Genomic DNA, 16,541 nt, shown 5'->3' with positions numbered 1-16,541 from the left:
TTTTATGATCTATGGATACATTGCTGCTTGTTTGTTTTGTTTTTTTACTTTGTCTTGTAAGATGTCCATGAGTGCTTTGAAAAGAAGACGAAGAAGAAGAAGAAGAAGAAGAAGAAGAAGAAGAAGAGGAAAAAAGCCCTGAAAACTTGTTTTCTCAGTCTCCATCCAAAGTTGTAATAGTTTATTTTGTTCTGTAATTTATTTTGTTTAATTTATTAATTAATCTATTTATTTCATTTTTATCATTATTAACATTACTATCTTTTCTTCACAACTAATAGCCTACTTTTCTGACACCCAAATATATATGCTTGCTGCAAATATTTGTTTAATTTTACATTACTGCCACTACAATAAGATTTTATTTATATATGTATTTCACATATAATACAGTTTTGTATTGCCTATTTATCTTCTAGGGACTGATGTCCCTGTCTGGATTTCTTCCTCTGGACAACAAAGATAAAGTTGCAGGCCTTAGCACGTCTAATGAACTATTTCTTTCACCACTTACTGCAACATGAGTCCAAATTTGGCCTCAATACATTTAGCCACAAGGGAAACTAAATTAACAAAACAATTAGTCCTACTTCTAGGTAACTTTTAGGCTATAGAAACAGGAATCCTGGATTCAAAGAACTTCCACCTGTCCCTCAGAGCAATGTACACAAAGTGACACTAGATGGCGCTGTTTAGCAACAACCGAGCCGCGATGTGGCTTCTCCTGCAGTCAGAACTCCAATGCATCCTCTGGAAGTGAAGTCTGGTTTGGAGCTGCCGCCGGCTGGTGTTCATTGTGCAGCTGCTGCGCAGAATAGAAAACACACGGAGGAGTAAAAATAGTTTCTCGCTCGGTCTGGAGTGATGTTTCCAAAGACTGCTGGCTCATAAGGACGGGCAGGATGTGTCAGAGGTAGAACATCTTCAATTGTTGGCTTTTACCTTTTGCATTGGGACAAGTAGAGGTGAGTGTCTCAGTCTCATAATTTATGACACAGGGAATAGAATATATATCAGATAATTCAATTCTCAGATCTCTTGATTAACTACAGATTGTCTAATTAAATAAAAAAAATGCTGAGCTTTTATTTGCTTCATAAAGTTGATGTATATTCGTCTAGAATGGGTTTGAATTTATGATTTAAGTTAATTGTAAGTCATTGTGTTTGACTTAAATGTCCCATAGATTCGGTTTAGTCAGAGATGTGGCAAAAAAAATGAAGTTTAAATGTTTGAAGAGCTCTGATAGCTCTTATACTTCTTGATAACTTATTTCTGATCTGTTTCTCTTATGAAAATCTTTATATATTGATATGTATGTATGTATTATGGAGCACTTGAGGATATATTTTTGCATGGCATCTCACTGAATTGTTTGTATGCAGTTAAATGTGTTTGACAGCACAGTGACCACAGGAGTGGAATTGAGTCAATAGGCACTGTATCACTGTTGGATCAACATTTTTTTAAATTATAGGAGGGTTTGGGTTCATGTTGGGCTGACTATGATATCTTGTAAAATGTCTCAGTGCCACTCTTCCTCCTCCCTGTTAAATGAGCGATGAAGATGATGATGATCCAGGCCTCCTGTAGGAAAGGTCTGCAGGTGTGTTTACTCCTACTGATGGTGGGAACACTACAGGGTGAGTCTGCCATGCTAGAGAGATTTGGAAGACTTTGAAAACTCATGTCACACCACATTATAATGCTTATTTTTTAATATTGGTGGATGTTTCAGGCAGGGTAACAGCACCAGAACGTCAGGAGGCTCCCGTGGAGAAGCCCTTCACTTTGACTTGTACTGTTTCGAGGGACCGAGGTGAGACTCTGAGGGAGGTGCGTTGGCTGGATGTCCAGAATCAGACCCTGCTGACCTACCAGCCTGGCAACAGAGACAGTGTGAGCGGGCAGCAGTATGTGGAGCTCGCCCCCTCCCCGAAAGACACCTCAGCTATCACTATCCGCAGGGTGGGCTTCCGTGATGAAGGCTGCTACACCTGCATCTTTGACATGCATCCTTCTGGTTCAAAGCAGGGACAGACGTGCCTCACTGTGACCTGTGAGTACGGCCTTTAATGACGCAGATTTGATTTTATGAAGAAGGAAGTTAGTTCAACTTCATGCAGTGTGGTGTACAGATACAGTTTTAACAGATGTTGTCCCCTCATTTTATTATCTTTCACCTGTTGGCTCCAACAAAGACATAAAATTCCCAAAAAATCTTCAACAAAGATGTTGTATCTGTTGTTGTATATAGCCCAATAATTAGAATTAGGGGGGGTGCAAGGTGCTCAGAGTCCAAATATGCCATTTCACATGCGGCTGAAATGAGTCTCTTCCGTGGGGTGGCTGGGCTCAGCCTTAGAGATAGGGCGAGGAGCTCGGACATTCAGAGGGAGCTCGGAGTAGAGCCGCTGCTCCTTCACGTTGAAAAGGGTCAGTTGAGGTGGTTTGGGCATCTGATCAGGATGCCTCCTAGGCGCCTCCCATTAAAGGTGTTCTGGGAATGCCCCACTGGTAGGAGGCCTCAGGGCAGACCCAGAACACGTTGGTGGGATTACATATCTCATCTGGCTTGTGAGCGCCTTGGGGTCCCCCAGGAGGAGCTGGAAAGCATTGCTGGAGAGGGACAAGGCTTGACATATATTCAACCCCGACAGGAAAGATGTAGGTGAAACATGAGGGGTTTATTTCAGCCCATGATACAAGCCAGGATGTGGCTTCGCTATTGTGACACAGTTATGAAGGTCATGAAGCAGGTGGGAGAGGTGTCCACCATGATGACTCAGTAAAGGAAAAGAAATCTCACCCTTAGAAACAAACTGTGTAGCTCACATTTAGGACACAGAATCAGATATTTCTTCTGTTATATGCAGCATCAATCATTCATATTAATCTGTTTTTCTGTCTGAATTTGACATATTTCTTTGAGTAATTGGCTTATATACAGTAGCTACCAGTACAAGTGAAGAATAACACTCCTTTTAAATTAGCCGAATCAATTGTATTAGTATTAAAGATAGGAAGATAAGAAAGATACCATCAGTGTCAGTGTTAATCACAAGTTAAAGGCTGACACAGAACAGATTTCCCTCTCTGCTGCTCGTAATTACATTTTAAACCATATTACATGAATGTGGCATAACTGATTTCTCATGCCTGCCCTTTGCACCCACCCTTTAAAATTAAACAAACCAATTCCCCGGTAGACTCCGGGAACAGTTACTCCTCCCTACAACCTCAATATCAATCTGCTGTGGGGATTTACTGAGAAAATATGTGAATACAGATGTCCCTAACCGCCCATAACCTCTGAACACAAATTGATGAGCCTGCTGAGGCTCAGCCAGTCATGTTAATAAAGAGCTGTGGAGCAGTGAGAGAAGGAGGGCTCATTTTTCTAAGCAGAAACAGCTGTTGCAGATTCCAGTGACTGGTTTCTGTTTGGGTGCCTCATATTTCTGAAAATTAACAATGTCCTGTTTCTACCCTCTGTCTCCCTTTTCTTTTTCTTATCTGTTCCCCTCATCCATCCTTCTCCCACTGGATGTTGGGCTCTTTTTACACACAGCGCAAATCACCGCTGATAGAAACAAGACAGCAGTGAGCGGCAAGAAGATCTCCCTGTCATGCTCCTACGGTCTGCCCGAAAAGGTGGAGCAGATCATATGGACACACACTTCTGCACAAGGGGTGTCCACAGAGGTGGCTTCTTTTGCAAAGAGGAGCGACCCCATGATAGAGCCTCAGTTCCAGGGGAGAATCTGGCTGAGTGCCTCCCTGTCTGACAGTCAGCTCACCATCCAGCCTGTCAATATCCCGGACGAGGGCTGCTACACTTGCCTGTACAACACATATCCCAATGGGCCGAAGAGCTCCACGGTTTGCCTCGCCACCTATGGTAAACTTTTTTATCCCAGCCTGCCATTATGGCTGATTATTCTAAATTACACTTTATGAAAATATGGCACACGAACAAAACAGGTGAGAGAAACCAATGTGTTGTCATCTCAACTCGTCAAATATTGCCACTTTGTCAGTGGACTTTCAAGTCTAAATATGATGCGCTAGATACCCTTCTGCATCTATTGTTGACGTTCCAGGACGGCATATCAATTTACACTTGTTACATGCATTGTGTCTTTTCAAAGTGCACTTCTGTTTTCATAGGAAATTACAATTTCTTTTCAAAAGATGTAGACAGTCTTTTTCAAAATACACTTTAAACATAAGTGAAACACCTCTTTTCTTTTAATAATTGTTTTCTTTGCGCAAAAAAAGCAAGTGGTTAGGTTCAGAGGAAACATCATGGATTTTCTCAACATTCACATGGTAAGCGAACAACCTGGACTCTGGGGAAAGTCTGGCGTTTGTTGGTCCTATCCACCTCCCCTCCTACCTTCATGTTACTGACGCTGTGGCATTACTGACTGCCTGGCAGCGTATTATACCACTGCAAAAGGTGCCTTTTTGCACCGGTGTCTGACACCAAAATCACTGACAAAGTGGCAATGTGTGGGGAAACTTGAGCTCCACCTGGGTAGAGCAGGTTATGCACAATATAGCGGATATTTAGTGATTGGGTTGGGTTGACGCTCTTTGTGACATTTTTCTTCACTGTAGCATCATGCAATGTAGGAATGAGGGGGGCCATAAGGCTGTGAAATGATTTGTGTTGTTTGGTGCAAATATGGTTTCTTAAAAGAGTAGGTCTACATTTTGGAAAATAGGCTTTTTCACTTTCTTGCTGAGAGTTAAAAAAAAGTGACACCGCTCTCGTGTCTATGCATTAAATACGAGGCTACCACCAGCAGCTGGTTAGCGTAGCTTAGCATCCCAACTGGACAAAGTGGGAGCAGTTATTCTGGCTGTACATAAAGGAAATTACACAAAATCCCAAGATCAGTTGAAGGTAATGTGTGTCTTTCTCCAAATAAAGTTGTCCTGGCAGTTGCATGTAGCAACTTACCGGGACGCATTGCTCTATCATGGCTCAGCAAAGAAACAGTCTCATGCCTGGCTCTTTAACACGGGGTCCATGACTCCTTGGAGGTCCTAAATGTTACGGTAAATACACATGAACATGAATCCAAATTAGCGAAAAATGAATTGGCCTATTCCTAAAACCTACTAAGTTTACAGTACAGAACATTAATGATAGGTTAACTGTTACATGTGAGCACCTTTTTTTTCACATATTGTCCACCTAGTTGTATTATTATTGGTATGTCATGTATACGGACATTCTTGTCAGCCACAATGGGTCATTTTGTAACTTTTCGAGCAAAAGACTATGAAGCACCATCCGCATCAGAAACCACTGGCAAAGGTGCATAGGGTGAGGCCAACACACCTAGCCATGCTACAACTGCTGCTGACTGCAAATGAGAGAGGACCCAGAAATAATCACAGAATTATCTCTAGTCCAACTCAGTTTTAACAATATATGTATATGTAGTAGTGGGTCCCTGCTCCATCTGTCTTGCTCTCCAGCTAAAGGGGTCCTTGGCCTGACAAATGTTGGAGACCCCTGTTCTAATGCACAGTCTGTGGAAACACAAAGATGGGAATTTTGTACTAACGAGACTGCAGCCCATCCCGGTTTGTGAGATTTTCTTTGATAGGAAATTTTGACTTGTTGGGAGCACTAGATGAAATGTCTGGAGATCAACGAAGCTGTTTGAAGTCTTTGCCTGGGGACCATGAAAGTCTGTATTAAATTGTACGCCAGATTTCACGGCAGTCCATCAAATTGACACATCTTCCTCTGGACTGAAGTGTTGGACTGACAGACTGACTGACATTTCCATCGCTGGATCAATGCAGTAAAAATAGTTGTTCCCACAGACACTCATCAGTAGGCATGAGTTGCTTAGCTTGCTCACATTTTTGCAAGCCTGTAGCAGTGTGAGAATATGTCCTACAGTAGATTTACGTGCTGGGGTTCTTGAGGGGAAAACCAAGCAGTCTGACATGCGTGCGAGTGCAGAGAAACTCAACTTGGATTTGAGTCTGCAGGAAAGACAGGTACCCCTGGGATTTAGACAGGAATGTAGATCTTTTCTTCCCGATTGTTGCTGCTGAATGTTTTCATGATATAGCAAGACTAAGCTGTTGGCTGACACACAAACACAGAACAGTGTGTGTCCATGTGAAGAATGGACCATTCGAAAGAATGATGGAGGCAGGGAGCGAGGTCCTGATGCATGACTGTGTCAGTGTTCGCAGCGGACAGTGATTCCCTCTGTGCTTTGTCTTTGTCTTTCTCCCTTTGCTCAGTTTCTCTCGCTCCCTTTCCCTCACAGTTATCTCAACAAACAGATGTGCTTTTGTTTGAAACTGAACTGTACAGTACAGTAGGTGTTTCTAATAGTGACGAACAATCAGCATTAACGTTTTTTTTTCTTGCTGTGTGCTGCTGCCAACAGTCTTTCACCCTCACCCACCCTGGATGATGTGATGCCCCCTCCTTTACTCCCCCTCTCAGACATGCTGCCCACGAACAGTGATAGCTAAAGCACACAAATGCACATGATCATACAATAAATTACAACCTGAATAAGTCGTAAAAATCACATGTTCAAAATCATGTAAAATTGTTTAGGAAAGCTGCAAAATTTCATTAGATTTCTAAATAGTGGGTTTCATTTTTTTCATTTTCATTTATTTTATTTATTTGAACAGGTTAAAAACAAACAAACAAAATAAAAAAATAAAGTTTAGGCAAAAAAAAAAAAAAAAAAACAAGTTGATGTGACCCTAAACTGAACTATAATGCAATTAAAAAGTTGAAGTAATCACACCATAAATGCCTGTGGTTTTAAACTTACATGCAGCCTGGTCCCAGTCCCAGGGAAAACACGTCGCTTTGGCAGTGTCATTGTTTAGCGTCTGTGTGAGACTTTCCTCCAACACCCAGAGCAATCAGCATAGTTTAAAGAGCGTTTAAGTTTGCTTTTGGTGGGTGGGAGTAGGTAGGAGGGCAGGTGGATGGGTCCAACAAGCAGGCTTTGACCCAGGAGGCTGGTGCTCAAACAACATTGGTTGTGGAGTTTGTGCCACTCAAAGCTGGGTGTTTTTACTGTGACATCCACAATCTAGTCCAAACCATAACTAAGTAGTTTTGTTGTCTAAATTTAACTGCTGACCCCTTGTTGCCACCATGTTTGTGCCACTCAAAGATGGGTGTTTTTTAGCAACATCCTCAATCTTTTGCTAACCATAACCAAGTAGTTTTGTTGCCTCAATCTATCCACAAACCCCTACTGCATCAAAATACAATGTGAAATGCTGCCCCTGGTGGTATTTTAGTAACTTCTGTGGGCAGCAGTAGCTCAGCCCATAGGGATTTGGGTTGGTAACCAGAGGGTCGCCAGTCTAAGTCTCTGTCTGGATCAAATACAGAGGGTGGATTGGTAGCGGAAGAGGTGCCAGTTCACTTTCTGGGCATTGCACCAACCCCCCCAACTGCTCAGGGCACCTGTCCATGAGCAGCCCCCTCACTCTGACAGCTCTCCATTTGATGCATGTATAGATCCTGTTTGTGCATGTGTTTGTGTGAAAAAGTATATCTTTATCTTCTTCTGTCCAAACCTCAAAATATGACGAGTAGACATGAGATCACATTGTTACATAGGACAACATCACAACATCAGATGTCAGTGGTGGCTGAAGAATACAGATCCTTTCTGTAAAAGCAGGAGATGCAGTGGTGTTACCTTACAGACTATTTTGCACAAAAACAATTCATTCAATAATTGCAAACATAAGTCTTGCAGTGCATCTGCACTGCACATGAATAACAATAATCAATTTCTGTTGCCAGCATTCTTTCATAGGTCCTAACATTTGGTCTCCCCATTCCAACCAGAGTTCAGACTCAATTTTTTTGATGTGCGCACACAGTAATATCCACAAACGTAATCCAATAAGAGAAAGAAACGGCATTAGTAGTGCCATCGTTACAAGTTAATGTCCTTCTCTACTGAGGGCCACCGTGATCTGGGCCAAGAAGGATGGATCATGATGGATTGCTGCATGCTGATCAGTGAACAGTCCAGGTAGAGCGAGCTAATACTGACAGAGAGAAAGAGCATCAGACAGTTTAGTCACACAAAGTGATGGCTTTTTTTTGCACTTTATGTAAAGTAGTTTAAATCTACATTCTTAAAAAAGAAGCCATGTATCAGTATGACAGTGTAAAAGGATAGTGATCACTACTAGTGACACCGATAAACTAATCACCTGCAGCCACAGCTCCCTTTGGCCTTACAGAGTTTTGCAGTGAGAAACACAGTGAGGAAAAACTGCTCTGTTTTCTCTCACAGGTCGTCATGGTTTGGATTGTTATAAAGATTTATCCCCTGTTGTGGTTTAACCCGCCCTGAAATGTGATACGATCCAGACCAATGGTGGATGAAGTTCACCACCTAGAACTCTGAGAAGATGCAGAAACTATGAGGGCTAAATATCTGTGGCTGAACGTGTTCTTGCCAACACAAATGTTCTCGGTTCCAGTGCATCACATTCCTCACTGAGCCCCGAGAACAGAGAATTGAAAACAGCCAGAGATTTACTTATGGATCTTAAGAGAGCAGGAATTCACATACCTTACTTGATCCAAAGGCTTCAAGGTTTTCCCCAGGTATCATCTCAGCAATTTACCCAAAGACAGTTTGAAGATGTATAAATACAAACTAAACTACAATGTGAATTGTGGCCAGGAGTTGCATTAGAATAGCATGTTTCATATGCCAGACCACCTTAGTGTTTGATCATTATGTGATAACATTTCCAGAGTGTTCTGGCTTGTGTGCTTTATACACACCAGCACAAAAGAAATAGGGAAGAATACATTTAAGGGTAACTTAGGTATTTTTCAGCCCAGACCCTATTTTCCCATATTTTTGTGTCCAAGTTACTGATGGGAACAACAGTCTTTTAAATTGGTCCAGCATTGGTCCAGCATTGATCCAGCGGTCATTGTTTTCTATCGGAAACCGGTGGTGCAAATCTTTTGTTTTATTGGTCCATTTATGTCCCAACCCTCACCTATGGTCATGAGCTCTGAGTAGTGACTGAAAGAAGGAGATTGTGGATACAAGCGGATGAAATGAGTTTCCTCTGTGGGGTGGCTGGGCTCAGCCTTAGAGATAGGGTAAGGAGCTCGGACATCTGGAGAGAACGCAAAGTAGAGCCACTGCTTCATCGCCTTGAAAGAGGTCAGTTGAAGTGGTTCGGGCATCTGATCCGTATGCCTACCGGGCTGCTCTTGTTGGAGGTGTTCTGGGCATGGTAGGAGGCATACCCAGGACACACTGGAGGGATTACATGTCTCATCTGGCCTGGGAATGCCTTGGGGTCCCACAGGAGGAGCTAGAAAGCACTGCTGGGGAGAGGGATGTCTGGGGTGCTTTGCTTGGCCTGCTGCCCCCATGACCCAGCCCTGGAAAAGGGGATGAAAATAGATGGATGGATGGATGGATGGATGGATGGATGGATGGATGGATGGATGGAGTGAGTGAGTGAGTGAGTGAGAACGTGTTGTGCATAACAGCTTTACTTGAACAAGTGGAGTGATGAACTTTAATATCACTTAGTATTGTAAGTAAGTTACCAGAAACAAAATAAAACTCACAAAAACTGTGTTGGTTCATTTTTCTGCTGTTCCAACAATCACCAGCTCTGGTTTGGTTGAAATAAATCTTTAATTCACAGAGTTAGATGTGAAAATATGCTGGCTCTATACATGTTAAAATGGATGTTTATTTAAAAGAAATGTGGTGGGTTTGGCAATAGCAATTTGGGAATATAGGGTCCAGGTTAGTTATCCTTTTATACCGTGGCACGGTGCATAACAGTGAGTCTGTCATATGTGCTCTATACATTTATTACAGTATGAGCTTGTTGTTTGTGTGTAACTGCATGTTGTGATGCCTGTTTATTTCTCCCAGTGCTGCCCAAACCACAGGTGAGCTACAAGACAACCTCTCCAGGTGTGATTGAAGCCAACTGCACCTCAGTGTCACGGCCGCCAGCAGAGATAGTGTGGAACGTGGAGAGGGATAACCGCACCATGGGCCCTCCTGTGACGACACAGATCCTACAGAGCGACGGGACCACTCATGTCATCAGTACGCTAACCGTCCAATCAGGGCTGCTGAAAGACGTGTCCATCAAATGCTTGGTGCACCACAAAGGGCTCGAGTCACCGATTGCTGTATCCATGAACACTAAAAGTGAGTTGGTGTCAAAGAACCTTTGCTTCAATGAGATGTTTCACCTCAAAGTTTTTGATTGCACTGTGTCTTTATTTTTCTTGGCACACTCCAAAAGTACTTGGACTATGGACACAAAGAGAATGTAGAGTATACACTAATGTACATAGAGTGCTTGGTCCATTCATGCAATCATGCAAACTGCCTGAGTGATGCACATGTCCATGGCCTTGTCCACACGTACACGGGTATATTTTAAAATGTAGCTTTTTCTATGCATTTTGGCCTTTCGTCCACACACAGACTGCGCTTTAGGTCACTGGGGTGAAGACTTTCAGAAACTCTGTTTTCAGTCTTAATGTGTAGACAGGGTAAATGCAGTTTTTGGATTGAGACATCAGAGTGTGCCTTGCTATCACCTTTTTGAGGCGTCACAAATAAGGCGACATGTCATGCAATGGCAGACACAACCAAAATAGCGTTGGCTCTACCTTGCCAACAGGACTTTTTATATGTTTACAGATAAACGCAGAGTCACACTACTACTATACTGAGCAACATTAGCATCTGAAAGAGCTACAGAGGTCACTGCTCCAGGTAGCTTTCTGTTGATAGCTTTTTTTTCCAGGCTTCTGATTGGCCAACATCTTCCTTTTTTTTTCTTCTTCTTCTTTGCCTGGCTTTAGGGTTAGGGTTATATCACTGCCTGTTGGTTTGGCGTGCTCTCGGCAACGCTTCACTTGTGTCATTGTGTTTTCATTTAGACAGGGTTTGCTTTTCTAGCAGTGCTTGTGTGGTCGAGATTTTTTTTGAGAATGGAGGGGAAAACCCTCCAAAAGTTATTTGGCAATGCCTGATTAAGATCTCTGTTAAAACAAATGTTGCTGTGTTAGACTGAAATTATTTGATTATTAGGAGAGTGTGTCTGACTTCTCCCTTTTGAATATAAAGGGAAGGTAGAAGTTCTTCGACTACTCTTATGTTGCAACAATTTTTTTCTGTACAACACTTATAAAATACATTATATTTAACTAAAACAAAAATCAGTATTAGTTTTTATGCAGTCTGTGTTGGACAGTATAGGTAAATGTGCTCATAACACGTGTGACTGTTGTGACGTTAGTTTGCTGATAACCTGTGGCTGACCTTCATTTCATGGGTCAGGAGTCTACAATTACAGTGATCAGTAAGTAACACTGTAGATTAAATCTCAAATCTCATTTGTGATGGTCCATAAAAGGGAAGCAGTGTTTAGACTGGCACAGGCCTCACAGTACTCAGACACACATACCGACACGTATCATTACATTTAATGTGGCCAGGATTTACATGCTGTAGTTTATGTGGCAGATAATTAAACAGCTGATCACTTCTCTGGATTTCTCCCTCCTAGTTGGGACGGCTCTCACCATCCTGATCTCAGTCACTACGGTGGCTGCCCTGTTGGTCATGTCCCTCTGCTTCTGCCTGTGGAAGTGTTTCCTGCGCAAAGAAGGTGAGATCATGGTTGTCAATGTCAAGGTTTATGTCAAGAATTAAGTGTCATACTTGTTGTTTATACACCAGTTCATTTAGATACAGATGTGCAGAAGACAGTGGGGACAAAAATTCTTCAGTCTCAAAAATATGGTGAATCTACTGTATGTTGAAGCCGCAATGACAGTCTGTATTGTTTGGCCTCCACCAACACACTCCCTCACCTACAGTAAGAAGAAAACAATGTCATGGTGTATTGTCTGTATGTTTTTTTATGATACCTGCCGTGGGACAACAGATGAAATTTGGCAACTGTGCTAACACCGGCATATTTATATTGATGCTTTTTGCTAAAATGTTGATTAATGTGCATTGTCCTAATCAAATAAATTGGAAAAAAAAAAAAACGATGGCGAAATTAATAAGTTCAAACCTCAAATTACACCCCTTTGCAAATTTATACCATGTTTTGGCCAATTGATATCCAAAAACATAACGTCTGCTATCATTTTTACTTGCTACCACCACCCAGTTGTCTTTTTTGGTGATGGGTGGGGTTAACTTGTCTCCCTAAATCATCATTTAATTGGTTATATTTATATATAATACCCAGTGCTCCAGATGAGTTATCGAAAACACTTAAATCTTTTAGAGCAGGAGAAAAATAGAGAAATATAAGACAACAAAATATATATATTTTACATGTATTTGACCTTAAACAAGAGATAAGTAAACATTGTTACAGGGTTACAACTTGGAAAATGAATTTATTTCACTTTAAGGATAACTGTGATCAGATTACATTGGGAATAGAAAAGCAATTTTTTTGGTAATGATGTTAATGTACCTTTTCTGAAGTTGATGTTATTCTCTTGGCTTATTTGGGGAAGATTCTACACATTTGCATCCACGCTAACGTCATTCCCTCAAGAAGTCATTCGAAGGTCAATAAAATTTGTTTTTCGAGGCTCCCTCCCAGTTGTGGGTTTTGGCAAACTGCCCGGGTGTCTGCAGAGACAATGAAAAGGAACAGTGGGCCTTTGGGTTGTGCTGCAACACTGATGGGCTAGCCTCTGTTCCACTTTCCTCTGTAACTCACTGCATTAAGGATTTCTTTCATCCGTCTTTATGAAATAATGAAGCGTGACTCTGGGGTTTGTTTAGCATATTCTGAGACAAATCCCCAACCACTGCAGCACTTGTTTATTTTTATTGAACCTTTATTTAAACTGGTGGTCTCATTCAGACACAGGGTTTCTTTCTCAAGAGAGACATTGAAACCCTCGTGATTTTATCAAAGTGAAACATTTACTTGGTCCCATGAACAAACCACAGGGTACTTTCGTCATTATAATTTGGTTTCATCTATATCCATAAAACTTAAATACTCTCTTCTAAAGTCATTTATTTAACCTCCTTGTTGTAATCTCTTTATGGTCAGAACATCTACAGCATTCAGTCCTCTCTGTCCTGCTGATATTACAGACATGAGTGGTCTGAGCGGTCCCTTGACTCTCTCGTGGACCCTTTTCTGTTGTGCCAGCAAACTACCAGGGCTTATTGAAAATAGAAATATTGAATGAACAACAACTATAGTTTGATTTTCAGAAGCTTACTCTCTTATCTAAACAAATGAAATGAGCCTCTTAATGCGATCCTCCTACTGTTGAGAAAGGGGCTCAGGAGGTGAGTGGCATGAGGTCATGCTTATGTCATCCACATCCATGAGAACATTACAGCCTTTTCACCTTCATTTCTTCACTACCTGCACTCCATCTGCACTTTATTCACATGTCCAAATCGATGATTTCTGTCTGTGCATGAAGAAAACCAACCATGGATTTGTGTGGTAGAGCTAGCAGTGCAATGTGTATCATATAGCTGTATCATAGCTGCACTAAGTCACATTTGAAATCGCATTTTAATGCAAAATGTTCCATTCTGTGTCATCACTCTCCATACATTTCTTTGCAGCTGATTAATCTCTCAGATCAGAACAAAGGCTGAAAACAAGATGCAGTGCTTCTCAGAGCCAACCTTGAAGAATAGTTTCCCTGTATCATCATCATCATCGTCGTCGTCATCACCATCATCCTTGTTATCACCTTGGTACAAAGGGAAGATATTCTGACACACATCAATAGGATGTCATATACAATCCTATTTATGAACGCCAACTGTACAGCGACATTCATCTCTGCTCTCCTGCCTGACTCTTATATAATCTCCAGGCTCTCCTCACATAACGTCAATGAGGAAATGTTGAGCGGATCTTTTTTTTTTTCTCTCTTTCCTCTTTGGCTCTGTAATTGATTGAGTCGATGGACACACTCTCCACGGCACGCAGCGGAGTCACTGTATGGTAAATTAAAGCACAGTGATTCTGCTGTTGCAACATATTGCATAGCCTGAAAATATTTTTTGTTTGTCTCTGTCTTTTGCCCGATCCTTTAAGGATAAAGTCTGGTGATATATTTTTTATTATTCAACCAATCCCATGAAAACACTAAAAGCAACAATGAATTGATTCTATTAACAACAACTGTCTTTGCAGGCCAAAGTCTGATACAGCATACCCCTGCATTGATGTCTAAAAACACATCCACATAATGCAGCAGTGACCTGAACATGGGCACTGTAATTTATTGCATATTAATCCGCAGCTGAAAATAGTCCCCAAAAAATGCACTTTTTAAATAACATTTGCTAAAAAGGACAGTGCCCAGCTGTTTATTTGGCCACAAGCTGAAATAAATTCACACGCTGTTTTTAAAGATTCCTGTCCTAATTCTCCAGCCAAGCCAGTATTGTAGAGGTGAGCTAACACTTTTTGACAATAGGAAAAATACAGACCATGGCCAGCCTTTCCCTTTCAGTAACATTAGCTAACTGAAACTTAAGGTTTTACTTCTCGTACCTCAGCCGAAGGCCTCCATCACTTCTGTGTATTGTCCAAACTGGGTGGAGTCAGGCACGTCCTTCATTCGTTCAACTAAGACAGCTGCATACTTATGTGTTGTTTATGTAATATCTATTGCAAACTTTTCTACATGTGTTCAAAGTCTGTTTGTGTAGTGTGTGTGTGTGTGTGTGTGTGTGTGTGTGTGTGCATATTTCTTAGAGGTTAAATTCCATGGTCAGATAGCTTGAACTCATTCCCAGAGGAAGCCTTTTTGGTGCCCCTGAAAGGAATGCGTGTCTTGCTGCCTGTCGACATTGTAGAGTCGAGAGAGATCATGTGTATGAAGATGTGAGTATGAGTGTACAGGTTGGGCTGTGGTGGGTGGCTTCGTGGTTTGATAATGATTAAATGTCCAGAAGTGCCGCACTGTGAGTGTTTATGGGGGAAAAAAAGTCAAACTCTGCTTGCTCATTTGGATCAAAGAGGCACCTTAATGCCTACAATATGTTATGAGGCTTTTGGGATACATCATGTGGGCATTTAAAAACTTAAGCTTTAATCTTGTATATCAAAGCATATGATCACATTCCTCACCAATAATAGGAGTTTAGGCAGCGTTCCTCTGTGTATAGTTTAACTATACGCATGCAACCTTGATTATGAGCTCAGAGCTTAATTTAGGATAATTCTGAAATGTGGCTTTATAACGTTTGTCAAAAATAGACTGAAGTACACCACAGTATCCAACCCTGTACAGAGAAAGTACAGTCTGATAATAGAAGAAGAAAATACGAAACACTGCATTATGACCAACTATGTAAAGTTGATGTAATGAATGCAACAAATAGAATAATAAAGATATTAAAGTAAGTACGTTTCTGAATCTTTCTTGCAGTACCACACTTTTAGTGTTTTCAGCTTTGTACCTCTCAAAAAGACATGAAATTCCTTTCTGATGTGTGATGTGCCAAATCTTGCGGCCAGATGCTCATTTTTTGGGGGTCTTTTTCATCTTCAGCCAGACGGATTATTGTGGATCTCACAGAGCAAAACACACACACACACACACACACACACACATGTTATGCAGTTGTTCAGTTCTTTTTTGATGTTTTCGTAAACTCTGGGATAGCATTCAGTATTTATTATAATGTGTTGGTTAAAGGACCTGTCCTTGAAACAGGACATAAAAAACTCAATTAGCTACCAAATCATATAGTTGGTTATTATCACCTTGAAGTTGTACGCCTCCACAAATTGGTCAAGTTGCACTTTCAGTTTACAGCCATGTTGTGAAAACATGAATGCTTCACACCCATTTTCCCTTCGGCAGAACAGAAGATCCATCAGCACAGTTTCAAGGTGGGCACCTAAGATTAGTGTCATCAATTAAGCTGCCAACCAAATGTCTCCTTCTGTTCCTGAGTAATGATGTTGAGACATGGCCACAGTGAGGCTGACCTCTGACCTTTTGGATATGAAATGTCACCACTACATCGTGCTATGATAGCTTTAATGGTAGTGTAATGACTGTCTTGTGGGTGTGGTCTAGGCAGGTGGTGGAAGGCAGGGTCAACACTGACGTCACACTTGGGGGTTGGTGGAACTGGCTTATCAGCCGCTATTAGCCGTACCTGGAGGGAGAGCTGGAGAGGCCTTTGAGCTGAGCAGGCAGACGCCTGAGGCAAGACATTCTGAAGACAAAAGGGACACCACGAATTATCCATGTAAAAACACATTCACTCTGAACAACCATGCAGAAGAGTGAGCTGGCCGGCCAACTGGTACGACGCAACAGCACCTGAGGAGTGTCCTGCGGAATCATCCAATCCGAGTAAGCTGGTCTTGTGGAGTTTGTTATAATTAGCGTATGAATTCCTGTGTTATGAACAAAAACATGTCTGGTGAGGTCACAGTGACCTTTGACCACCAAATTCTAATCAGTT

The 16,541-nt window shown here is 41.6% G+C and overlaps 1 protein-coding gene across 1 annotated transcript; it reads left to right on the top strand.

Moving 5' to 3' along the window:
* Window positions 1–756: 756 nt before the first annotated feature.
* zgc:113337 (uncharacterized protein LOC503741 homolog) lies at window positions 757–15,465 on the top strand. The gene is made up of 7 exons (XM_049594760.1): window positions 757–965; window positions 1,530–1,643; window positions 1,739–2,059; window positions 3,572–3,901; window positions 9,954–10,238; window positions 11,611–11,712; window positions 13,668–15,465. Exons 2-7 carry the CDS (start codon window positions 1,562–1,564, stop codon window positions 13,673–13,675), a joined length of 1,128 nt encoding a protein of 375 aa, XP_049450717.1. The 5' UTR covers window positions 757–965; window positions 1,530–1,561; the 3' UTR covers window positions 13,676–15,465.
* The last annotated feature ends 1,076 nt before the right edge of the window (window positions 15,466–16,541 follow it).

The sequence above is a fragment of the Epinephelus fuscoguttatus genome, linkage group LG13 (genome assembly GCF_011397635.1).
Source record: "Epinephelus fuscoguttatus linkage group LG13, E.fuscoguttatus.final_Chr_v1".
Lineage (NCBI taxonomy): Eukaryota > Metazoa > Chordata > Actinopteri > Perciformes > Serranidae > Epinephelus > Epinephelus fuscoguttatus.
This window is presented reverse-complemented; position numbering and strand designations above follow the sequence as displayed.

Coding starts and splice junctions, on each gene's coding strand:
- zgc:113337 (XM_049594760.1), top strand. CDS start 1,562: ATGAAGATGATGATGATCCAGGCCTCCTGTAGGAAAGGTCTGCAGGTG. Junction 1,644..1,738: donor GATGGTGGGAACACTACAGG/GTGAGTCTGCCA, acceptor TGGATGTTTCAG/GCAGGGTAACAGCACCAGAA. Junction 2,060..3,571: donor GACGTGCCTCACTGTGACCT/GTGAGTACGGCC, acceptor TTTTACACACAG/CGCAAATCACCGCTGATAGA.